This window comes from Salvelinus alpinus, chromosome 8, assembly GCF_045679555.1.
Source record: "Salvelinus alpinus chromosome 8, SLU_Salpinus.1, whole genome shotgun sequence".
Classification (NCBI taxonomy): Eukaryota; Metazoa; Chordata; class Actinopteri; order Salmoniformes; family Salmonidae; genus Salvelinus; species Salvelinus alpinus.
In genome coordinates, this window is record NC_092093.1 from 27,600,703 (window position 1) to 27,627,899 (window position 27,197).

The 27,197-nt window shown below is 42.5% G+C and overlaps 1 protein-coding gene across 2 annotated transcripts in view; it reads right to left on the minus strand.

The window, feature by feature from the left end:
• LOC139582838 (clathrin coat assembly protein AP180-like) overlaps nt 1-27,197 on the minus strand; it is a 60,423-nt gene that overhangs the window by 9,146 nt on the left and 24,080 nt on the right. The window contains exons 3-19 of one of the 2 annotated variants that reach the window (XM_071413218.1): nt 16,358-16,500; nt 15,960-16,035; nt 12,900-13,002; nt 12,495-12,588; nt 11,989-12,100; nt 11,651-11,757; nt 11,452-11,493; nt 10,817-10,878; nt 10,559-10,564; nt 10,396-10,408; nt 10,204-10,298; nt 9,930-10,006; nt 9,778-9,792; nt 8,055-8,147; nt 1,086-1,259; nt 680-754; nt 253-327 (exon numbers count right to left, since the gene is read on the minus strand). In XM_071413218.1, the coding sequence (XP_071269319.1) occupies nt 253-327; nt 680-754; nt 1,086-1,259; nt 8,055-8,147; nt 9,778-9,792; nt 9,930-10,006; nt 10,204-10,298; nt 10,396-10,408; nt 10,559-10,564; nt 10,817-10,878; nt 11,452-11,493; nt 11,651-11,757; nt 11,989-12,100; nt 12,495-12,588; nt 12,900-13,002; nt 15,960-16,035; nt 16,358-16,500 (1,362 nt within the window). Of the gene's footprint in view, nt 1-252; nt 328-679; nt 755-1,085; nt 1,260-8,054; nt 8,148-9,777; nt 9,793-9,929; nt 10,007-10,203; nt 10,299-10,395; nt 10,409-10,558; nt 10,565-10,787; nt 10,879-11,451; nt 11,494-11,650; nt 11,758-11,988; nt 12,101-12,494; nt 12,589-12,899; nt 13,003-15,959; nt 16,036-16,357; nt 16,501-27,197 lie in introns of those variants that run through there. The other variant, XM_071413217.1, reaches the window with a different exon arrangement.

A 27,197-nucleotide genomic window follows, 5' to 3' on the forward strand; every position in this document is an offset into this window, starting at 1 on the left:
CTGTGTCCTCCCTGAATACCACAGTTAACAACTTAACTACACTAACAAGATTATGGGTCACCAGAAATGAGAAATGTTGATGAAGGTGAATGACATGATGAAAATAATCAATTAAACAATCAAATAATAAATCCAAATTATGGATTTTGTTGCTCAAGAGAGATATTCTTTCACAAAGGCCACTCATGTGAAGACCGTCGACCAGCAGCAAGGGGCATAGTTAGGGGTGGGGGAGGGTGTACAGTTACCCACCCCCAAACAGGTCCATGATCACCCCCTTGTCCATTGGGGGGGCAGAGGAGAGAGGGGCAGGGGAGGAGAAGGCATCTGTTGTAAGGGGAGGGTAGAGGAGGGTTAGATTGGTACACAATCAGTATCCCTGAAATACAATAATTCACATGCACGAATGTACATACAGAAATAGCACTCCAAACACATGCTGAGAAAGATGGCAAGGTTTGAGAGAGAGAAAGGAAGAGCAGCTGAGGCCCTGCTCAATAGCTTGTAGAAGACCCAGAGGAAATCATTCACAATTCCTTTTCTTCACTGATCAAGGACAACAAGACAACCGATGGAGAGAAATGAAATGGAGGAGAGGGGAAAAGAGGGCAAAGGGAAAGAGGGAGAGGGGAGGAGAGTAGCAAGGAGGAGAGCAGTGAGATGGCGCTAGTCTGGGTACCTGCTCCAAACATGTCAACACTGGGGGCAAGGTCTGCTTTGGTGAAGCTTGGATCTGGCATGGAATCAAACATAGCTACAGGGCAAGAAAACACCCACCCACCCACCCACCCACACACACAGAGATGAGAACAGCAGAATACAAACACTGATTAATTAGATGAACAATTGTGATTGAAAGTCAATGCAGGAGCAGAGGCAGCAGAATGTATCCAAGCTGAAAGGAAACAGAGGAACAGAAACATGTGCAAGTTAGCCTCACAAAGAGAAAAGGACACCCAGGAAAAATGCAGTCGACTGAAAAAATGCAGGAGAGGAGAGGACATGGATGCAGAGTAGAGGACAGAGACGAAAGGGGACAAAAGAAAAGGTTAAGAAGTACCACACACACATGCGTAAACATTTACCACTCAAGAGGTCTATCGATGGGGTGGTGGGGGGGATAGGTGCTGTGATGGTGGATGAGGGGGCAGAAGGGGGTTCCACTGAGTTAAAGCAGTTGTTCTCCATAGGCATCATGGCAAACAGGTCCAGCCCTGGGCCTACTGCATATGAGCTACCACCAGAGGGGGCAAAGGGGTCTTTGGGAGGAGAGAACAGGGGGAAGGGATGACAACAGAAGATGAGGATGTTACGCAATGACCACAACACAGTGTAAAACGAAGAGCTATATTCTGTTCAATAGGGAAGAGGAGTAGCTGCATTTGTCTGAGATTCTGAGGGAGAAGATAGAAGCTCAGTTAGGAATTCACAGCTCCATATTCTTTAGAAACAAACAGTAAATGTAAAAAACGATGAAATACTGTATATGATCAAGAGATAATCTGGAAAATATGCATGTCTGATGAAAAATTATAGGAAAATAACATGATTTGTGAAGAGGTGTAGCAGGAAACATCTTTGAAAAAACAATATTAGTAGTATTCATGCTCTCTCAATATACTCTCTGGTATACCAATAACCAGTGGTGTAAAGTACTTAAGTAAAAATACTTTAAAATACTACTTAAGTAGTTTTTTGGGGTATCGGTACTTTACTGTTTATATTTTTATCAACTTCTACTTTTACTTCACTACATTGCTGAAGAAAAGAATATACTTTTTACTCCATACGTTTTCCCTGACACCCAAAAGTACTTGTTACATTTTGACAGGAAAATGGTCCGATTCACACACTTATCAAGAGAACATCCCTTGTCATCCGTACTGCCTCTGATCTGGTGCTCACTAAACAGAAATGCTTGATTTGTAAATTATGTTAGAGTGTTGGAGTGTGCCTCTGGTGATCCGTCAATAATTTAAAAAAAATAACATTGTGCCGTCTGGGTTGCTTAAAATAAGGAATTTGAAATGGTTTATACTTTCACTTTTGATACTTAAGTACATTTTAGCAATTCCATGTACTTGTAATACTTACAGTTTAAGTTGGAAGTTTACATACACCTTAGACAAATATATTTAAACTCAGTTTTTCACAATTCCTGACATTTAATCCTAGTAAGAATTCCATGTCTTAGGTCAGTTAGGATCACCACTTTATTTTAAGAATGTGAAATGTCAGAATAATAGTAGAGAGAATTATTTATTTCAGCTTTGATTTCTTTCATCACATTCTCAGTGGGTCAGAAGTTTACATACACTCAATCAGTATTTGGTAGCATTGCCTTTAAATTGTTTAACTTGGGTCAAACGTTTCGGGTAGCCTTCCACAAGCTACTCACAATAGGTTGCGTGAATTTTGGCCCATTCCTCCTGACAGAGCTGGAGTAACTGAGTCAGGTTTGTAGGCCTCTTGCTCGCACACGCTTTTTCAGTTCTGCCCACAAATGTTCTATAGGATTGAGGTCAGGGCTTTGTGATGGCCACTCCAATACCTTGACTTTGTTGTCCTTAAGCCATTTTGCCACAACTTTGGAAGTATGCTTGGGGTCATTGTTCATTTGGAAGACCCATTTGCGACCAAGCTTTAACTTCCTGACTGATGTCTTGTATTGTTGCTTCAATATATCCACATAATTGCCCTTCCTCACGATGGCATCTATTTTGTGAAGTGCACCAGTCCCTCCTGCAGCAAAGCACCCCAACAACATGATGCTGCCACCCCCGTGCTTCACGGTTGGGATGGTGTTCTTCGGCTTGCAAGCCTCCCCCTTTTACCTCCAAACATAACGATGGTCATTATGGCCAAACAGTTCTATTTTTGTTTCATCAGACCAGAGGACATTTATCCAAAAAGTATGATCTTCGTCCCCATGTGCAGTTGCAAACCGTAGTCTGGCTTTTTTATGGCGGTTTTGGAGCAGTGGCTTCTTCCTTGCTGAGCGGCCTTTCAGGTTATGTCAATATAGGACTCGTTTTACTGTGGATATAGATACGTTTGTACCTGTTTCCTCCAGAATCTTCACAAGGTCCTTTGCTGTTGTTCTGGGATTGATTTGCACTTTTCGCACCAAAGTACGTTCATCTCTAGGAGACAGAACGTGTCTCCTTCCTGAGCGGTATGATGGCTGCGTGGTCCCATGGTGTTTATACTTGCGTACTATTGTTTGTACAGATGAACACGTTACCTTCAGGCATTTGGAAATTGCTCCCAAGGATGAACCAGACTTGTGGAGGTCTACAATTTTTTTGCTGAGGTCTTGGCTGATTTCTTTTGATTTTCCCATGATGTCAAGCAAAGAGGCACTGAGTTTGAAGGTAGGCCTTGAAATACATCCACAGGTACACCTCAAATTGACTCAAATTATGTCAATTAGCCTATCAGAAGCTTCTAAACCCATGACATCCTTTTCTGGAATTTTCCAAGCTGTTTAAAGGCACAGTCAACTTAGTGTATGTAAACTTCTGACCCACTAGAATTGTGATACAGTGAATTATAAGTGAAATAATCTGCCTGTAAACAATTGTTGGAAAAATTACTTGTGTCAAGCACAAAGTAGATGTCCGAACCGACATGCCAAAACTATAGTTTGTTTACAAGAAATTTGTGGAGTGGTTGAAAAACGAGTTAATGACTCCAACCTAAGTGTATGTAAACTTCCGACTTCAACTGTAAGTATATTTGAAACGAAATACTTTTCAACTTTTACTCAAGTACTATTTTACCGGGTGACTTTCACTTTTACTTGAGTCATTTTCTATTAATTAAGGTATATTTACCTTTACTCAAGTAAAAGTATAATGGTGCTGGAGGGGATGGCTGCCGTTTTATGGGTTCCGAACCTACTGTGCTACTTTGTTAGTGTTTTCGCATTGTAACTCATTTGTACATAGTGTTGCTACTACCGTTTCTTATGACCGAAAAGAGCTTCTGGACATCAGATCTCCGATTACTCACCTCGCTCTGGACAAATATTTTTTCTTTAATGAGTCTAACGCGAAGGATATACTGCTTTGCAGGGTGCCTTGTAAGAATTTGCAGATGAGTAGGTAAACCACCACTACCCTCCGTATTATTGACCACCGTGCAATCATTGGAAAACAAACTGGACAATCTACGACTAAGACTATCCTACCAACGGGACATTCAAATCTGTAATATCTTATGTTTCCCCGAGATGTGGCTGAACGACGACAAAGATAATAAATAGCTGGCTGGCTTCTTTGTGCATCGGCAGGACAGAGCAGCTACATCTGGTAAGACGAGAGGAAGGGGTGTGCGTTTATTTGTCAATAACAGGCCCATGTTTAATATTCAATAAGTCTCAAGGTATTGATAAGCTGTAGACCAAACCATCTACCTAGAGAGTTTTCATCTATATTATTCGTAGCCGTTAATTTACGACCACAAACCGATGCTGGCACTAAGACAACACTCAACGAAATGTATAAGGCCATAAGCAAACAAGAAAATGCTCATCCAGAAGTGGCACTCCTAGTGGCCAGGGACTTTAATCAGGCAAATTTAAATCCGCAACCAGAGGGGGGGAAAAAAACTCTAGACCACCTTTACTTCACACACAGAGATGCGTACCAAGCTCTCCCTCACCCTCCATTTGGCAAATCTGACCATAATTCTATCCTCCTGATTCCTGCATACAAGCAAAAACTAAAGCAGGAATGTCCAGTAACACGGAAGTGGTCAGATGACGCTACGCTACAGGACTGTTTTGCTAGCACAGACTGGAATATGTTCCGGGATTCATCCAATGACATAGAGGAGTATACCACCTCAGTCACCAGCTTCATCAATAAGTGCATTGACGACAGCGACCCAACAGTGACCGTACGTACATTCCGCAACCAGAAGCCATGGATTACAGGCAACATCCGCACCGAGCTAAAGGCTAGAGCTGCTGCTTTCAAGGAGTGGGACACTAATCCAGACGTACATAAGAAATCCCGCTATGCCCTCAGACGAACCATCAAACAGGCAAAGCATCAATACAGGACTAAGATTGAATCCTACTACACCAGCTCTGACGCTCATCGGATGTGGCAGGGCTTGATAAATATTATGGACTACAAAGGAAAACCCAGCCATGAGCCGCCCAGTGACGCAACCCTACCAGATGAGCTAAATGCCTTTTATGCTTGCATCAAGGCAAGCAACACTGAAGCATGCATAAGAGCACCAGCTGTTCCGGATGACTGTGTGACCACACTCTCCATAGCCGATGTGAGCAAGACCTTTACACAGAACAACATTCACAAAGCTGCGGGGCCAGACGGATCACCAGGCCGTGTACTCAAAGCATGCGCGGACCAACTAGCAAATGTCTTCACTGACATTTTCAACCTCTCCCTGACCGAGTCTGTAATACCTACATGTTTCAAACAGACCACCATAGTCCCTGTTCCCAAGAAGTGAAGGTAACCTGCTTAAATGATTACCACCCTGTAGCACTCATGTCTGTAGCCATGAAGTGCTTTGAAAGGCTGGTCATGGCTCACATCAACACCATCATGCCGGAAACCCTACACCCACTCCAATTCGCATATCCAACACCATCATTAAGTTTGCTGGCGACACAACAGTGGTAGGCCTGATCACTGACAACAATGTGACAGCCTATAGGGAGGAGGTCAGAGACCTGGCAGTGTGGTGCCAGAACAACAACCTCTCCCTCAATGTGAGCAAGACAAAGGAGCTGACTGTGGACTATCGGAAAAGGAGGGCCAAACAGGCCCCCATTAACATCTATGGGGCTGTAGTGGAGTGGGTCGAGAGTTTCAAGTTCCTTGGTGTCCACACCACCAATAAACTATCATGGTCCAAACACATCAAGACCGTTGTAAAGAGGGGACAACAACACCTTTTCTCAGGAGACTGAAAAGATTTGGCATGGGTCCCCAGATCCTCAAAACGTTCTACAGCTGCACCATCGAGAGCATCCTGACCATTTGCATCACCGCCTGGTATGGCAACTGCTCGTCATCTGACCGTTAGGCGCTAGAGAGGGTAGTGCGTACGGCCCAATATGTCACTGGGTCCAAGCTTCCTGACATCCAAGACCTATATACTAGGCGGTGTTGGTCAGAGACTCCAGTCACCCAAGTCATCGACTGCTTTCACTGCAACCGCACGGCAAGCGATACCGGATCACCAAGTCTAGGACCAAAAGGATCCTTAAAACTACTTCTACCCCCAAGCCATAAGACTGTTGATCAAATTAATAAAATGGCCACCCGGATTATTTACATTGACAACCCCCCTGCCCCTTTGTTTTTACACTGCTGCTACTGGCTGTTTATTATGTATGCATAGTCACTTTACAAATTATCTCGACAAACCTGTACCCCCCGCACATTGACCCGGTACCGGTACCCCCTGTATATAGCCTTGTTATTGTTATGTAATTCTCTTGTGTTACTTTTAAGTGTAGGGGGCAGTATTTTCGTTTTTGGCTAAAAAACGTACCCATTTGAAACTGCCTATTTCTCAGCCCCCGAAACTAGAATATGCATATAATTGTCAGATTAGGATAGAAAACACTCTAAAGTTTCCAAAACGGTCAACATTTTGTCTGTGAGTTTAACAGAACTGATATTGCAGGCTAAAACCTGAGGAAAATCCAATCAGGAAGTGCCTCTGTTTTTGAAACCTCTCTATTCTTATGCATCCCTATTACCCATTTAAAGGGATATCAACCAGATTCCCGTTTCTATGGCTTCCCTAAGGTGTCAACAGCCTTTAAACATAGTTTCAGGCTTTTATTTTGAAAAATGAGTGAGAACGATCAAATTGCGTAAGTGGATAGGTGGGGGCTCTCAGAGTGAGTTGTGCGCAACAGAGAAAGGCGGCCATTGTTACTCCCGGACCTAGTGAAAAACCAACACTCCCGGTTGATATATTATCGAATAGATATTTGAAAAACAACCTGAGGATTGATTATAAAAAACGTGTTTCTGTGGACATTTTTGTCTGCGTTGTCGTGAACGCTTTTTCCTGTGGATTTCTCAGCATAACGGTATTTGGTATTTGGATATAAAAATATCTTTATGGAACAAAAGGAACATTTGTTGTCTAACTGGGAGTCTCGTGAGTGAAAACATCCGAAGATCATCAAAGGTAAACGATTAATTTGAATGCTTTTCTGATTTTCGTGACCAAGTTACCTGATGCTAAGTGTACTTAATGTTTTGTCGAGCGATCGATAAACTTACACAAACGCTTGTATTGCTTTCGCTGTAAAGCATAATTTCAAAATCTGAGAAGACAGGTGGATTAACAAAAGGCTAAACTGTGTTTTGCAGTATTGCACTTGTGATTTCATGAATATGAATATTTTCTAGTAATATTATTTGACTGTGGCGCTATGCTATTCAGCGTTGCTGATGCAAATTATCCCGGATCCGGGATGGGTGGTTCAGAAAGGTTAAACTTTAGTTTGTTTAGTAAATATTTTCTTAACTCTATTTCTTGAACTGCATTGTTGGTTAAGGGCTTGTAAGTTAGTATTTCACGGTAGGTCTACACCTGTTATATTCGGTGCATGTGACAAATACAATTTGATTTGATTTGACAATTGAGTACTTTTTCCACCACTGCCAATAACACACCAGATTTGAGTGTAACCAAGGAGCTTGCAGATGCATTTTGGGATAGAGTTCACCTAAGGCAAGGAAGCCTCAGGCGAAATCTAGCATGTAGTGGTCAACCACTGTTCTCATAGCAACTTCAGCACCAATCTCCATGGTAACAACATCAGCCATGCCTAGAAACAACCAGCAGCATCACATCTCTAGGGAAACTAGCTACACCCGCCCACAACAATGGAATCAACACACTCTCCATACACAAAAGCAAATATACAAATGGATGCACCGAGCAGTGGAACACAGCCAAACACACACATACGAACATCCATACAAATATACATCCATTTACACAGACAGACCCCACACAGTCACATATATACACGTCCTGTAACCCACCGGCAGCAGCGTTGGCGGCTGGGGTTGGCGTGGAGGCCGGAGCTCCGCCCTCAGCAGAGGCATCAGAGGTGGGAACAGGGGTCGAAAACGCATCTGATAGCCAACACACACACAGATGACAGAGAGAGAAGTAGAGAGAACAGGGAAAAGAAACACAAGCCAGAGATAATAAGTCAGTCAAGGAGCTTCAGAAAAGGAAGGTCAAGAAGCCACTTAAAAGATACTGTGTCTGTAGAGTTCAGAAATACTACTTTTACTTCATTAAGGTATTTCATGTACTTAATATACGGTATGGTACTATACTGTAGATTAAATACTTATGTCATGTCAGGTATGCAATATTTAATATATTTGATTAATATACTTATTAACAAATTGAGTTTAGATTAGTTACAAAACATTTACTTTGTAGCATGAGTGATTGACAGGTAAAGGGGTGAATGAGAATACAGACAGAAGGTACAGCAGAGTGTACGGAAGGTAGGCTTTAGATACAACTAAACTATAAAGCGGTAACTAGGTCTTTTGCACTACGTAACTGGACAAGCGTGGCACAGAGTGAACCCAGAAGCAAAGCAAGATTTCTCTTAGGCCAGGGTTTCCCAAACTCTGTCCTGCCCCCCCAACCTAAAGGTGCCCCTCCCCCCGGCTGCACGTTTAGGTTTTTGCCCTAGCACTATACAGCCGATTCAAATAACCAACTCATCATCAAGTTTAGATTATTTGAATCAGCTGTGTAGTTCTAGGGAAAAAAATAAAACATGTACCCAGGGGGGAACCCAGGTCTGAGTTTGGGGAACCCGGTCTTAAGCGGTAATAAAGAACGTGACTGATTGATAGACTGGCTTTTCTCTGAAGTTGAGGAAAAGCTTTTGGACTATCAAACAAAAAGAAGCATGTGAAAAATGTATGAGTAGCATGTATGAGTGTGTCTGTAAGTGTGTGCATGCTTGTCTCTGTGTGTATATGTACAGAATGCATACCAGTATGTGTATATGCGTGTTGACTGACATGTTCTGACATGTTTTGCAAACATGGTGTGTTTGTTTTGGGGTATCTATGTCACTGTGTGTATATGCATGTACAGAACACTGTATGTTCTGTGTGCATGTGGCGGGTTGGTTTGGGTTGAGCTGTCCAGCAGAGATTCTGTTGTAGAGAATCCTCCAGAAGCCCACTAACCTCCCAGCAGATCCATATTCGTCGCGCCGGGGGTGGGGGCGGCGGCCACGGCCGCACTAGGGGGAGGAGCCAGAGAGACTCCTGGCTCCGCAGCTGCAGGGGTGGACGTTACACCAGCGGGAGAGGGGACGGGTTCTACAGCTAGGGTGGGGTCAGGAAGCATGGACTCGCCCATTTCTGCAGGTACCCAAAGGGTGTACCAACCAACCCCAAAACAAGGTACCAAAACAACCCCATGAATCAACCCAAAATACCCCACAGGATCCAAAGCAACCAAAAAAATCCCATTAGAAAGAAATGAAGGTACCAAATCAACCCAATTTAAATAAATAAATAAATAAAAAACATCCCATTAGAACCAAAACCAATAAGGAAATGCGGGGGAGGGAAAGAAAGAAGAGAGAAAGAAAGGGAGAGAAAGAGACTGCTTCCTTAGACTATAGCAACACTATGAAACACAGTGGGAGATCTATAGGAACTGACACATACTGTTAACACACTAGAGAGGTTAATACCAGAGGCACTGTGGGATAGCACTCACCTGATCCAAGGAGGTCTGTGGCAGCATCCCCAGAAGAGCATGGGAGAAGGTGATGGGGGGGGAAATGCAATTACATGACTGTTAATTAGATAATGTAACTACGTTTTAATTAATAATCAAGCTGTGTATCAAGTTTTGATGTGGGACATTACCTCCCCAGGATGTAGGGGCTGCTGAGGCTCCTACTGACGGACCAGAGGAGGAGAGAGGGTCCAGATCTAAGAGAGAACTAGAGCGAGATAGAAGGGTGAAGACAGATGGAGAAATGGTGGCAGAGAGAGAGAGAGGATGAAAGGGAAAATACAGTGTCCCTTATTCACCATTTTATGAAATAAAAAAGAAACAGAATCCTAAAATGCCAGAACTGAGGAAATCGCTGAGGAGATGAGGTAAATGCTGCGGTAGGCAGAGGAAGTGGACACTCACTCGGTGGCTTCTTCAGGTGGTGGCGCTAGGGTGGGCACGGCGGCTGCAGATTTGGCGGGGGTGGAGGTCGGAGACACGTTATTGGTAGGGGACCCCTGGAATACAGAGAGAGAAATGCCTATTTGTATCCATGTGTTGTTATATGAGCAGAAACAGAAAGGCGGTGGAAATAATGTTTAATCATCCACTCACCTTTGTTGGAGACCTGAAAGAGAAAAGGAATTGTTAATATGACAACTTCATCACAGCTAGATATCACCTTTCAGAGCTGAAAACATATACATTGAAATTACTTATTTTCATGACTTTACAATAAACTCATCTGTCAGACCCCAAAGAAAGTGTTTATGCTCACCCTTCACTGTGATCCCCAATGATGAACAGAAAGGAACAAAGAGAGAATAACTATTAAAGTAAAAGATAATAACAGAAAACCGTATTCAGAACACTATAGTGCTGGGACAGGACAGAGCCCAAGTTATGAGTTTCCCTCTAGTTTTTCTCACCCTGTCATTTCTCATGTACTATTTTCTCTGTGTAAAGACACCTATGGAGACATTTCCACATTTTAGCTCTTTCAGAAATGAGTTGGTTAGAGACAGGGTCCTCTTACCCCTTCTTCCCCTCCAAACTGTTCATGTGTGTCTCCAGAGACTCCAGGATGCTGCTGGGAGCCTGAGGAGAGAAGAGAGAACCAATCAAAAACACAGTAACTGTAGGTTTATGGCACGAACTTCCTCATTCCGCCGCATGCCAACACTTCAAGTAAAGCAACACCCAATTCTATTTCTATGGCAGCACCACTCCAAACCCTTGGTTTTTAACTCACCACACTATCCCACCTTTGTATAAACTCAATGTCCTGTAGAATGAAGTGTTCAGGAACATTTTACTTAAACTCTACCATCTTTTGTGCAAATGGAAGCACACACACATATGCAAACACACACACAAACTGCAGTCAGAAGTGTCAGTCTGTAGAATGATCCCATGCCAACACCCCATCCTCCAAACAGGCACTCTGCCAAGCCACCCTGTGTCTCTATGGTTACCGGGTCCTCAATAGGCTTAAAGGGACAGTCCTCATCATCCGAGTCTACTAGGTCCGTCACCACCCCAGGGTGCAGACACTGGGATCAGATCGGGGGGGGGGGGGATTATGATGGATGAGACATCTCTGTGTGTGTGTGTTTGTTACAACTATTTCATCATCCTTCCAGAGAGTAAGCACAAAAACAAGTGACTTACATAGTTGATGTCAGGAATATCATTTTTGTCCACTCCGACAGTCTGAAGAACAAAACACAGACAAGAGACAATTTCACAACCATATCAGGGCATCATTCTATTTGAAGTACCAACGGACACTGTATATGAGGAAGCACTGTGTTAGTTTCATTTGGAGTTAGTTAGAATACACCCTAATCCGTTAGGAAGTTTCCTTTACCTCAGCAAGCTTCATGAACTCTCCGATCTTGGTGACCCTGGTCAGGAACCTCTTATAGATCTCTAAGGCCTCCTTGCAGTCGCTCTTCTTCATCTTAAAGTATTTCTCTACAGACATTTAACAGTTGTTGTGAAAAAGAGCATCTGCTAAATGGCTACATGGTGAAAAGAAGTCATTTATCTATTAATTGTTGACAAAGAGTCTGTCGCAAATGGCCCCCTAATCCCTTCTACTTTTGACCAGGGCCCATGGGGCTCATATGGCTCTGGTAACAAGTAGTGCACTATATAGGAAAAATGGTGGCGTTTGGTATGCATCCAATGAAATGTCTAGCTCACCTAATAGATTGATGACCCCATCGTTGTAGGAGGCAAACAGCTTGACCAGATCCTTGAAGAGCAGCAGGAACCCTGCGTTGATGATAGGGTTATTCAGCTCCTTGGGATGGACCTGGGAGAGAGACCTTTTTATTTAACCAGTCATGTAGTATAAAAAAAGAGCATCAATTAACTCAAGCAATTAACTAATTTATTAAACTCCAGCAATATTTTGCTGTACCGAAACATCACCAATTGTACACCCATACAGAAAGATCAAGGTCAATAGAACGAATAGCATCATTGCTATTGAGAGAGAGAGAAAGAAAGAGGGAAGAGAAGGTATTAAGAGAAGAGAAAGAGTAAAAGAGAATGTTAAACAGGAAAATAAACAGTATTCTTTGTGGCCTGACATACATTACAGTTTTCAGCTAATGACCATCAGTCATCCGAACACAAGTCCCAGAGAGCCAGACAAACAGAGACAAACGTAACCAAATCAATGGTGACCAGCATGTCCAACTCACATCAAACTCCAGCAGTGTGTCGATCTGGGTCTGCAGGACAGGCATGCCTTTCAACAGCTTTTCTGGAGTCATTGTCCTCATCACCCCCTCAGCACTGAGGTGGAAACACACAGGGAAGACCATGAAGAGGGCCTCTGTGATGAGGTGAATGACAGTATGAGGTGGGCCTCTGTGATGAGGTGAATGACAGTATGAGGTGGGACTCAGGGATGAGGTGAATGACAGCATGAGGGCCTCAGGGATGAGGTGAATGACAGTATGAAGTGGACCTGAGGGATGAGGTGAATGACAGCATGAGGGCCTCAGGGATGAGGTGAATGACAGTATGAGGTGGGCCTCACTGATGAGGACCTCAACAATGCGGACGTAAAAGGATTTTGAGAGACAGAGAAGTGAGTGACGCACCCCTTTTTGACTTTGGTGAAGTCGAAAGCCATCTGGCGGTAGGCGAAGGCCCTCTCATTGAGGTAGCGGCCATAACGTCTGATGAACGTAGACATGTCATAGCCTGAGGAACATATTGAGCATCACATTCACATCACACCAAACATATAGCTCCTGATAAATCCAATGGCTAATGACTAAATGCATGTGCTAAGCTCATACATTGTTTCATTTAACATTCACGGTTTCATTAAGGAAGAAGTTGATTTAATGCTGTAACACATTAAAGACAGTATTTTATCTTATGATTGATCTTGTCGATCAGTTAACTTCAGGCTCTTCAGTTTTCTAAGTTATGTATCTGATTTGAGGGTTTTGAAGGGATTGAAGGGGAGGGATCTATAATGACACCAGGGCAAGACACTGGAGACAAGTGCAGGACATCGGAATCCTAGGGACATGAAGCAGTTTAGTGTGTGTGTGTGTGTGTGTGTGTGTGTGTGTGTGTGTGTGTGTGTGTGTGTGTGTGTTAGGCTTGGGGGGTATACCGTATATACAGTACACTGGGGTAATTGGAAATAGCCACAGGATGGTTTTTCAATACTATTTCTTTGAAGTTTTAATTTTTTTGAACTGCTTTTTAAGTTAATACCTGCAATCAACTTGTGCAATACATTAGGAGATAAAGCAGATTGTGTTCTTCATTTCACCGGTCACATTATTTAACATTATGAAAGCTTACCATAGTTCCCCAGAATAGTTTGTTTGTAAATAGCACAACGGGAGAGTCCATCTGTGTATTTGGTTTAACTTGCTAGTTATCTCAGTAAGTGGGTGAATTAATAAGGAGACAGGGCATCATATAGTGTTAGCTTTCTGCCATGTTTGAGAAGTCAAAGCTCTTTGGATGAGTTATCTTGATATCCTTGCGTTTCTTTTTTCTTCTTTCCGTTCTCGGCCCGTCTGCTCCTCCCCCCTATTCTCCTTCCGAACAGCGCAGGCGGACCTGTTGCCCGAGCAACTCCACATAGATACAGCGTGTACACACTGCTCCAGAACCAGTACTGTTCTTCCTTCACACAAGCATGAGCCAAAACTTTGTTAATTTGCTTGATGCATCTCTTTACATTTTCTGTCCAAATGATGTCCAAACTCACCAAAAATGACATTAGGGAAGCTACTACCTATACTTGTATAACTTTATGAGCTCAATTGCCTGTCCTTGCAACTAGTTTATTTTTGCTTGCGCTCATTAGCATGTTTAGCTAGCAGCCTCTATTGATATTCACTATAAGTTTGTGCTAATTTTGTTACCATTCTGGTAATACACGCCTAATGGGCTTTTTTGTGTATTTAGTTCCCCCTTGTGTGCTAAAACGGTAATACCGTAAATCCCAGGATGAGAGTAAGAGAACGGTATGATAATATGAAAATGTAGATACTGTGCAACCCTATTATCTGCGTGTATGCATGTGCTAGTGTGAGTGTTTATGCATGTACTGACAGTACTGTATGTTTAGCGGGGGCACATTACATGCTTGCTCCTATTCCTCATGTTATTAGCAGTGATGTCCTTTCCTCTTCCCAGACGGCTCCTGTCTCTTCCTATCCTCCTCTCCTTCTGCTCCTCTCACATCAGATCTACTGTATCTGTTTATGCTCTCAACTGGAAGGGAATCCACCCGTTTCACTCCCCCCCCAACACACACACACGCACATACAGTGCATTCGGAAAGTATTCAGACCCCTTGACTTTTTCCACATTGTGTTATGTTACAGCCTTAATCTAAAATGGATTAAATAAATAAAAACATCTTTATCAATCTACACACAATACCCCATAAAAACGAAGCAAAAAAACAGAAATACCTTATTTACATAAGTATTCAGACCCTCTTGCTATGAGACTCAAAATTGAGCTCAGTGCATCCTGTTTCCATTGACTATCCTAGAGATGTTTCCACAACTTGATTGGAGTCCACCTGTGATAAATGCAATTAATTGGACAGGATTTGGAAAAGCACACACCTTGACAGTGCATGTCAGAGGAAAAACCAAGCCATAAGGTCGAGGGAATTGTCCGTAGCGCTTCGAGACAGGATTGTGTCGAAGCACAGATCTGGGGAAGGGTACCAAAACATTTCTGCAGCATTGAAGGTTCCCAAGAACACAGTGGCCTCCATAATTCTTAAATGTAAGAAGATTGGAACCACCAAGACTCTTCCCAGAGCTGGCCGCCTGGCCACACTGAGCAATCGGGGGAGAAGGGCCTTGGTCAGGGAGGCGACCAGGAACCCGATGGTCACTCTGACAGAGCTCAAGAGTTCCTCTGTGGAGATGGGAGAATGTTCCACGTCTGGAGGAAACATGGCACCATCCCTACAGTGAAGCATGGTGGTGGCAGCATCATGCTATTGGGACATTTTTCAGCAGCAGGGACTGGGAGACTAGTCAGGATTGAGGGAAAGAACAGAGCAAAGTACAGAGCAAAGCTTCAGAGCGCTCAGGACCTCAGACTGGGGCAAAGGTTCACCTTCCAACAGGACAACGACCCTAAGCACACAGCCAAGAAAACGCAGGAGTGGCTTCGTGACAAGTCTCTGAATGACCTTGAGTGGCTCAGCCAGAGCCCGGACGAACTGGATCGAACATCTCTGGAGAGACCTGAAAATAACTGTGCAGTGACACTCCCCATACATCCTGACAGAGCTTGAGAGGATCTACAGAGAAGAATAGGATAAACTGCCCAAATACAGGTGTGCCAAGCTTGTAGCGTCGTACCAAAGAAGACTCAAGGCTGTAATCACTACCAAAGGTGATTCAACAAAGTACTGAGTAAAGGGTCTGAATACTTATGTAAATGTGATATTTCCGTTTTTTATTTGTAATAAATTAGCAAAAACCTGTTTTTGCTTTGTCATTATGGGGTATTGTGTGTAGATTGATGAGGGGAAAAAACTATGTAATCAATTTTAGAATAAGGCCGTAATGTAACAAAATGTGGAAAAAGTCAAGGGGTCTGAATACTTTCCAAAAGCACTGTACACACAAACAAATTTTTTGGAAAGGAAGTGCATTTACCGTTGGAACCTGTTTTGTCTATAAAGTTGCTCAGGTTGAACAGAGCGGTCCTGGAGGCCAAGTACTGGATGAACCTCTGAGGAAACAGAAGGAAATAGGCTGACATGGCAAAACCATTATTAAAAACAACAGCAGGAAAATAAAGGCATATTCAATGAAATAATCAACTACAAATTGAATACTAGTACATTAGTCCAAAATCGAGAGTATATATTGCACAGTGTGGAAAAGCGTGTAAAAATAGCTCTAGACATGCACACTTGTTTTTGATAACCATGTTTCAGAATGAGCAGCATTCCAGATAGCACTGTTTTCAGCACCATGGGCAGCTGTCCGTGGTGCTGAAACAGTCTAATTGTATTTTGTTGTGGTGGTGTACTAAATTACTGTCCTCTGACCTCATTGCCATGGACACACATATGGTGTGTGGCGACGAGGGCCTTGAAGACGACAATCCAGCTGGCGTTGGTGGCCCTCTCAAACAGAGTGTCAGCCATCTGAGGGATGTTCACGTTGGTCGCATTGGTGGCCGAGATCAGATCTGAAACACATAAAGAGGTTTGTTTGTATTGGGGGGAGGCTGTTAGGTTCAGAATCAGTGAAACTGTTCTGTTATTGATTCACGATCAGTGAAACAGTCAGCCATTTTGAGAGAATGGAATATAGCAGGATTCATTTTGATCCAGAGTTTTAAAATCATGATGAGTAAGTACAATTTAAAAGTGTTAAGACATGCTGACATCCAAGAAATATGTAATGTGCTGCCGTAGCTGATAGGGAAGCCAGCCTCACTTCGGGACAAATGAGTTTGCTTCAGTCTCCAGACTGCTTCATTCATATGCTTTGTGGATTTGGAGTATGAGTGCGGGCTGTGTATTATGTGGGTGTGTGTCATTACCTGTGTCTGTGTGTGAATGCATCTGTGTGTCTCTGTGTGTCCGTGTGTGTCCGTGTGTGTCCGTGTGTGTCCGTGTGTGTCCGTGTGTGTCCGTGTGTGTCCGTGTGTGTCCGTGTGTGCGCTTGGGTATGGATGTTGGTTCTGCTACTGGAATGTGTAAAAGCACTAAAATACCCTTGGAGTTCTTCACTTCACTATGTACCTCATGGAGCTAAGCATTGCAAACATATATTTAAGAGTCAGGACACACATTCAAAGCCTAAAAAAACACACACAAGCAGTGGTAGAGAGGATCCAATACACAATGAGAAATAGTGCCTTGTCATCATGATCTCCCCCATAGGAGAGACTGCCACTCAGACAGACAGACAGACAGGTCTGACTAAGAGCGCAATTCCCTCTGAAACATATGTCAACTCAGCACTCTGGGAGATAGTATGTGACAGACTAGCTGCTCGGAAGAGAGAGAGAGGCGGATTGGAGATATCATCTGGCCTTTATTGTTATCTTTTATCACACATGTCAACCCAGGGGCATCGTGCACCTATTATGTTAGAGGGGGCACAAAGTACGAGAGGATGGAGGGGGGCCTGGAGAAATTTGGAGAAAATGCTATTGTCTTATTACAGAGTATTCCTTATTAGTATTACAGAGAAATAACAAAAACATTTTAGTTTTATTTATTTATGAAGATGGAACCAATAGGCTACACAGCTTGATCACATTCATAAACAAACATACCTCCTGAACATCACCGGCAGCTCGAATCAAATGCTGTGTTTCACTCTACATTCTCTCCTTCTCCACTGGTGATACCGCACGAACTAGAGTATCTAGCGTCCTGCCTAGGCATCTCTGTTCTCCGTGCACCTTGGAAAGAACCACTTACTAGGGAGAATAGGGGGGTGCTATTTGCCTGGTCCAGTCAGTGTGCCCCCCGCAAAATACCGCTGACATATTTTTTAAAAAGAATTATAATATGTGGGTTTAAATATGAAGTTTAGTAATTCATTTAACATCTGACATTTTTGTGGGGCCACGTGCCTTTGTGACCCCTATGGGCATGATGCCACTGGGTCCACCAACCATCCCTTCTAGGATAGGGAAGGTTGCTACAAGCATAGCCAAACAATGTTTCTGTTCTGTCAAAAGCTGGAAGGCTGCAATATAATACATTATTGTCCAATACTGACTAGACTGAAAAGAAAGAGCGAATGCATGAAGAGGAAGGCTTGTAGGTCATTTCAGGATTAAAGATAGAGGGGCAGGGGCTTTGTCCATAGAATAATATCATTGGTGAGGGGACTGGTGTGGTGACCCCTCCCCCACACAAACCATGATGTGCTAATACCGTCTCCATTTAACAGCTTTTGTGTCCAGTGTTTGTCTAATGTTGAAGGATGTACAGACTGTACATAGAGTCACATCTGGGATATTTAGCAGATCATCTCTTTATCACTTCCTAGAATGATCTTAATAACATCAAAGTACAGTGACAGGACTGACAACTGATGTCATTATTCCTCTATGGACCTGACACGATTTACATCACATCCTGTTTGGATAGTCCCTGTCCCTGCTCTGTTTACACCACAACTCAACCATATACTCCATCTCAACCGACAACCCTGTTGTGTGTTGTTTATGTGTGTATTGTTTAATGTTAATGGAGAGAAACAAGAATATTTGTGGCCCATCACATTCACACATGCACCACAGAGCAGTGTGTGTGTGTAAGTCTAAGGATGATTGACTGATCAAAATAAAGACTATTTCAGTAATCCACAGCAGAAAGGAGAGCTCTAAGAATGAACCGGTAGACCCTTAGGGGGTCTATAGCAATAAAAACAGGATTGTGTGTGTGTTCATGCATGCATGCGGGTGTGTGTGAGTGTGTGCGTGCCTGTCTGTGTGTGTGTATGTTTGTGTGTCTCTTCGTACTCAAACACCAGGGCCTCGTTACGCAGTTGCGATGTAACTTAATAATTACGATCATCGTACCGGATGCATCGTTATGTACAAACAAACTTTTTAAAGAGTGGTTCCCAAGCACATAGAGAGAACGTTTGCTAAGTGCGTCGTTAGACCATGTGTCGATACTGATAGGATGGAAAGAAAAGCAGTGCTGCTCTCTGATCAGCTTTATCCATTCAAATCTTACCTTAACATTAGAATGATTCCACAATACTGATGACAGATCAGCTCCTAGAGAGATATGGAGGTGGCTTATTATGCTTACCCAATAATAATGCATTAAAGCACAGATTGCGAACATCATTGCGCTCATGTTGTCACACATCATGAAACACATTGAGGCAAAAATGACAGACAGTAGCTTAGTTGCAAAATATAACTCAATTGATTGAACATGAAATATATTTCAATATGATTGAAATAGCCTATATAGGCCCATGTAGCCTATTTATACAATAAGTATACCGAACATTAGGAACACCTTCCTAATATTGAGTTGCACCCTCCTCTTTTGCTCTCCGAACAGCCTCAATTCGTCGGGGCATGGACTCTACAAGGTATCGAAAGCGTTCCACAGGGATGCTGGCCCAATGCTTCCTACAGCTGTGTCAAGTTGGCTGGATGTCCTTTGGGTGGTGGACCATCCTTGATACACACAGGAAACTGTTGAGTGTGAAAAACCCAGCAGCGTTGCAGTTCTTGACTCAAACTGCTGCGCCTGGTACATACCCCGTTCAAAGGCACTTAAATATTTTGTCTTACCCATTCACCCTCTGAATGGCACACAACACAATCCATGTCTCAAGGCTTAAAAATCCTTATTTAACCTGTCTCCTCCACTTCATCTACACTGATTGAAGTGGATTTAAAAAGTGACATCAATAAGGGATCATTGCTTTCACCTGGTCAGTCTATGTCATGGAAAGAACAGGTGTTCTTCAAGTTTTGTATACTAAGTGTATTTCAATGCAGTCATCTCGGTTTTCATTTGAAGCATCATTTTATCCTTCACTTGTTTGTAACAATTTCAAATACTTTGGCAACTTTGTATTTGTATTCAACTTCTTTCTGAAGATATCAACAGTCACAGTCAGACAGATAGAATCAATATCCAGAGGTATCAGCTCTGGACAAGCTCCAGCAGCAATGACTGACTAATTAATTGACTGACTAGATATTTGAAAAGGCCTACACACATAAATACATCCACATACAAATATTATGTGTCCATGCATAGAAACATGCATGAGGCTACACTGACCACTACACCATTGATTCCTGTCACATCACAGACTACATAGGTCTACATCTTCAATGTCTTTTTAACCCCATATAGCTCAGCGTTGACTACAAGTTGACTGCAAGTGTGCATCAAGGTTCAGAAACCACAGCACCACATCAGACAGCGACTGGCTGTCAGTTTGAAGTTGGTCGGTGTGGATTGCGAAAAGCTCCAGCTACTTCACAAGCTGTTTTAGCTTGGCCCAGCCATGCTCGCCTTCGGAATATCTTCCCTGATAGCTAGTGAGACAGTGACAGTGATGCACAAGCTAGGCCTATTTGAAACATTGGGATCTCCTGGCAGCATTTACCCACCAGATTCAGAAGCTCGAAATGCCCATTATAAAAAAATATATAATTATAAAAAAATATATAAAAACATAATTCATGATGGTTTTTATTTTTGTTAGTTTTGCTGTCAACAATATATTTAGAATACTTTGTTTTTCAAGTGCTTTTATTTCAGTTTCCTAAATAGTTTTTCTAATTTTAGTTTTTATTTTATTTTCAGTTTTTGTTTACTATAATAACCTTGTTGCTAATGACACAACAGTTGTAGGCCTAATTACCAACACTAGACAGCCAACAATGTGAAACAAAATAAGGAGCTCATCGTGGACTACAGCAGACAGAAAAGGGAGAACATCCCCATCCACATCGACGGGCCGCAAGTTCCTTGGCGTGCACATCATCGAGGACCGGAAATGGTCCCACCACACCGACACAGTGTGTGGTGGGAAGCCGCAACAGCGACTCTTCAACATCGGGCAGCTGAAGAAATTTGGAATGGCCCCTAAGATTCTCACAAACTTATATACCATTGAGAGCATTCTGTTGGGCTGAATCCCTGCCTGGTACAGCAACTGCACCGCCCGTCGATGTGGATGGGGATGTTCTCCCTTTTCTGTCTGCTGTAGTCCACGATGAGCTCCTTATTTTGCTTCACATTGTTGGCTGTCTAGTGTTGGTAATGCCCTCGAAGCTGGTGTTTGGAGGATATATTGGCACTGGTGTTGTTAAGCCTGAGACGAAGTCGAGGTAAACCGTGCCAATATATCCTCCAAACACCGTCTTCGAGGGCATTATCCCTTTTATACAACGGGTTACCAACATATTGTAATGAAACGGCAGGGATCAGGTCTCGAACCCTTGACCTTCTAGCCCGAAGTCCACCGCGCTATCGACTGTGCCGCAAAAGTATGCTCGTGTGGCAAAGTTGATTTCTGAACTTATAAACCCAGGGTCGTTACAATATTCAAATAATGATTGAGATATTTTCATTAAAAACTTTAAATTCATAAAAATATTCATACTATTTCATCCTTCCACAAGATTTAGTCGAGACACTAATCTAGGGTTGCTACCCAAGCTGGCTGGTCGTTCATTCTATCGGTTCGGTTGCCAGAAACATGACCCAGTCTTTCAGTCTTTTTGTTCTGTATCTATGTTCCATTGCCATACTGGCTGGCAACGTTCTTATCCCTTGCTTACTAGCTACCCAACTATGGCTAATTTACAGTCGTGTCAAAAAGTGCAGCCAGAATAACAGCAATGTAGCTGCATTTGCATTTGTTTAAGCTGCTCTCCAGTGACATTTATTTGGACACATCCATAACAATGGGCTAATGAGGCGCGATTTCGCCTGGTATAGAAAATGTGCTCACTCGTCAGGAAACTATTGTTCAGAGGAGCTAGCCAACAACACAGCTAACACAGTCACTTCAAACTGAATCTGGAAAGACTGCAAACTAGTTGACCTTCGTTTCATTTGACCTTTTTTTCAATTGACATGTCTTTGTATATATCTATAAAAATGATGCCAGCTGTTTCATTATTTCAACTGGCTGAGAACGACACGTCCATTACTATTGGACAGCTGGAGATCGAATTGGAATATTGAAAGAATGTTGCAAATGTCAGAGAGACAGACAGCAAGGTTATCCAAATCTCTGCTGTTGAAAACGAAATGTTAGTCTAAAAGAAATATGAGATAAAGTCTAGATGCTTTTTTATAGTGGAGATCAAGTTAATGAATTGCCTGGCTGGGATGAGGAGACAGTGGATTGCGCAGTCAGATGGAACAGAGTAAATAGGATTTTAATGTCATAGATTTAGCCGGTAGTAATTTATGGAATAGACACCAGCTGGAATACGGTTTTAACCTATCAGCATTCAGGATTAGACCCACCCGTTGCATAAAGAGTCATTGAACGCTTGTCAGCTCATATTCTGTTTATACTGTATACTGTTGTTTATGCTCTGTGTATGTATACTGTATTCTCGACATGGCTCGTCCAAATATACTGTACCTGCAAAATTGTGCACCAATAATGCATTTTAAAAGCCTCTTTAAAAAGAAGTGCCCTTTAATATAGACCACATGGATAATTCAATAAATCAGATTTTTATATATGAATAAAGGCTTGCTAAAAGTGCCAAAATGCAGCATTTTGACATGTCCCTCTGTCAACCTTGTGTCACTTCTAGGAAGATTCCAACCCACTTAATCCCAAAATGTGTCCAAGTTTCACCACAATTGTAAAGCCCTAACTATTTTTGTTGCTTTGACAAAGTCATTTCTGTAGTACAATTTTTTTATTTAACCTCTTGAGATGGAAAAATATTTTTGCAAGTTGAACATGTGCTCTTTATGACAGAATGTTAAAATTAGTTGAAATCAAAAGGTTACATTTCTCCAAAGGCACCAAATTGGTGGAATGACCCAACTACTGTGCTTACCATTTTATTTTCCAAATTATATACTGTCTATACACATCATATATCTGTATTATGGATTCTCACACCTGCCTACTCTAATATATCTAATTTGGATGCTTATTTCTTTGTGTATTTGTTCTATTATTTTGCTGTTGTGTGTATCTGTATTGTATTTGCGAGACATTCTACTGTACTGCTAGTAACAAACATTTCGTTGCACCTCCTATTACACCTGCAAATCCTTGTAGCGACTAATAAACTTTGATTTGATTAGAAAATGTAATTCCAGGGATATGTATGCTTTTCCCTCAAATGACTATCTGTCATATCACTCTGGAGTCGTTTGTCCACCACTGTGCCTACCCAGAACCCCCCTCTGTCATTAGTATCACCCCTGGAGTCTCTGAGCCTCTCTCCAATCTTTTTCCACAGCAACCGGACTGCCCCTCAAGGGTCAGCAATCATGACACAATGACGAAGGAGAACAAGATCTATATTCTCCAATAGAATGGCTTCACACAAAGACTAGAGGGGTTTAGAGGTTTGATGTATCATCACAGTGGCAAATTGATGTCACCGGCAAAGTGTATAGAGTCAATGAGATATACAATATTCTTATTCCATGTCCATGTCCATGTCTAGGCCATTATTTGTGGAATCTGTGTTATGCAAACGCATAAAGGGCAAACTATATGTAATATATATAATATGTAGAGATACCCTTCCATATCATTATCCCTGAGGAGAAGACAAATAATATGCCCTACCAGTGTTTCCCTTAATAAACGTAGGTTAGGCGGAGCCCTTGCCTAAAAATGTTGACCCAATTTAATGTTTGGTGTTTGAAGCCTTGAATTTTGCCTTGAGGGCATAAGCTACTTGGCAAGAAAAGAATATAGGGAGAACATGGTGCCCTATATTCATCTAGTTTGTTGAATGGCCCTGGAAAAGTCAAGAGACAAAGCTATCTATGTCACAACAAAGGGAAGACATCTACAGGTGTAGGATCTTAATTTGACCTATATTGTCAAAGAAAAATAATCCTGCAGCAACAGGATTCGAATGTTTAAACTCAAGTGTTGGTCTTTCATCCCTTATCACCCCCTATTTTGTTAGAAAATCCAACTTTGAGAACTGTTTCAGATGCAATATGTTAGCCATCCCTCCTGATCAGCGTCTTTTAGCTAGCAGTAAAACAAACGTAAAGTACCAACGGCACATTCAAAACTGTAATATCTTATGCTTCACGGAGTCGTGGCTGAACGACGACATTATCAACATACAGCTGGCTGGTTATACGCTGTATCAGCAGGACAGCACATTTTTGTAAATAACAGCTGGTGTACGATATCTAAGGAAGTCTTGAGGTTTTGCCCCGCCTAAGGTAGAGTATCTCATGATAAGCTGTAGACCACAGTATCTACCTAGAGAGTTTTCCTCTGTATTTTTTGTAGCTGTCTACATACCACCACAGACTGATGCTGGCACTAAGATCACACTGAATGAGCTGTATTCCGCCATAAGCAAGTAGGAAAACGCTCACCCAGAGGCGGCACTCCTTGTAGCCGTGGACTATAATGCAGGAAAACTTAAACCCGTCTTACTAAATTTCTATCAGCATGCTAAATGTGCTACCAGAGGGAAAGAAATACTCTGGACCACCTTCACTCCACACACAGAGACGCATACAAAGCTCTCCCTCACCCTCCATTTTGCAAATCTGACCATAATTCTATCCTCCTGATTCCTGCTTACAAGCAAAATTAAAGCAGGAAGCACCAGTGACTCGATCAATAAAAACAGTGGTCTGATGAAGCAGATGCTAAGCTACAGGACTGTTATAATAGCACAGACTGGAATATGTTCCGGGATTCCTCCGATGGCATTGAGGAGTACACCACCTCAGTCATTGGCTTCATAAATAAGTGCATCGATGACATCGTCCCCACAGTGACTGTACGTACATACCCAAACCAGAAGCCATGGATTACAGGCAACATTCGCACTGAGCTAAAGGGTAGAGCTGCCGCGTTCAAGGTGCTGGACTCTAAAACGTATTTCTTATAACCCGGAAGCTTATAAGAAATCCTGCTATGCCCTGCGACGAACCATCAAACAGGCAAAGTGTCAATACAGGACTAAGATCGAATCATACTACACCGGCTCTGACGCTCGACAGATGTGGCAGGGCATGCAAATCATTACAGACTACAAAGGGAAGCACAGCCGATAGCTGCCCAGTGACACAAGCGTACCAGATGAGCTAAACTACTTCTATGCTCGCTTTGAGGCAAATAACACTGAAACATGCATGAGCGCACCAGCTGTTCCGGAAGACTGTGTGATCACGCTCTCCGCAGCCGATGTGAGTAAGACCTTTAAACAGGTCAACATTCACAAAGGCGCAGGGACAGACGGATTACCAGGACATGTACTGCGAGCATGCGCTGACCAACTGGCAAGTGTCTTCACTAACATTTTCAACCTCTCTGTCAGGTTTTGGCCAAGACTGTTCGGGTTTTGGTCACTAGATGTCCCCATTGCACCTTTTTTGTACCTTTTGTTTTTCTTGCTCTAATTATTGTTTGCACCTGTAAGTCATTCCCTTGTTAGTATTTAAACCCTGTGTGTTCCTCAGTTCCTTGCTCAGTGTTTGTAAGTTAGCACCCAGCCCCAGCCCAAGCCTTGTTTTATACAGATATTTCTCTTGTTGGATTTTCCAGAGGTTCTCTGGTTTAGTTCTTGTGTATTATTTGAGTAGTCTTTTGAGGTTTGTTTTTCCCTGCTGTTTTTTACCACTTTGTGGAGTTTCTTTTGTATTTTGGAGGATTTCCATTTTGTGCCTCTTGGCTTTATTTTTGGACATTGTGGATTTAGTTTCTTTGCCTGAAGATTTTGTTCTTTAATTAAACCACCATCTCTAGTACTGCTGTGTCTGCCTCATCTTCTGGGTTCTGACGATTATTAGTGACCGTTTCTCGCACCGGGTCCGGCCCCCCTTCCATGACCGAGTCTGTAATACCAACATGTTTTAAGCAGACCACCATAGTCCCTGTGCCCAAGAACACGAAGGTAACCTGTATAAATGACTACCGACCAATAGCACTCATGTCTGTAGCCATGAACTCACATCCACAATGAGATAGCCAGCCTGCCAGCTTAGTGGAGTCTGCCACTAGCACAGTCAGTGTATTCAGCTCAGCTATCCCCATTGAGACCGTCTCTGTGCTTCGATCTAGGTTCGGCAAAACTAAACATGGTGGTGTTCGCCTTAGCAATCTCACTGGAATAAAGACCTCCTCCATTCCTGTAATTATTAACTCACATCTCAAAATAGGGCTACTTAATGTTAGATCCCTCACGTTCAAGGCAGTTATAGTCAATGAACTAATCACTGAATATAATCTTGATGTGAGTGGCCTGACTGAAAGATGGCTTAAGCCTGATGAATTTACTGTGTTAAATGACACCTCACTTCCTGGTTACACTAGTGACCATATCCCCCGTAAATCCTTCAAAAGCGGAGGTGTTGCTAACATTTACAATAGCAAATTTCAATTTACAAAAAAACGACTGCGTTTTTGTCTTTTGAGCTTCTAGTTATGAAATCTATGCAGCCTACTCAATCACTTTTTATAGCTACTGTTTACAGGCCTCCTGGGCCTTATACAAATCAAATCAAATCAAATCAAATTTTATTAGTCACATACACATGGTTAGCAGATGTTAATGCGAGTGTAGCGAAATGCTTGTGCTTCTAGTTCCGACAATGCAGTAATAACCAACAGTAATCTAACCTAACAATTCCACACTACTACCTTACACACACACACAAGTGTAAGGGATAAAGAATATGTACATAAAGATATATGGATGAGTGGTGGTACAGAACGGCATGGCAGATGCAGTAGATGGTATAGAGTACGGTATATACATATGAGATGAGTACTGTAGGGTATGTAAACATAAAGTGGCATAGTTTAAAGTGGCTAGTGGTACATGTATTGCATAAAGATGGCAAGATGCAGTAGATGATATAGAGTACAGTATATATACATATGAGATGGGTAATGTAGGGTATGTAAACATTGTATTAAGTGGCATTGCTTAAAGTGGCTAGTGGTACATTTTTACATAATTTCCATCAATTCCCATTTTTAAAGTGGCTGGAGTTGAGTCAGTATGTTGGCAGCGGCCGCTAAATGTTAGTGGTGGCTGTTTAACAGTCTGATGGCCTTGAGATAGAAGCTGTTTTTCAGTCTCTCGGTCCCTGCTTTGATGCACCTGTACTGACCTCGCCTTCTGGATGATAGCGGGGTGAACAGGCAGTGGCTTGGGTGGTTGTTGTCCTTGATGATCTTTATGGC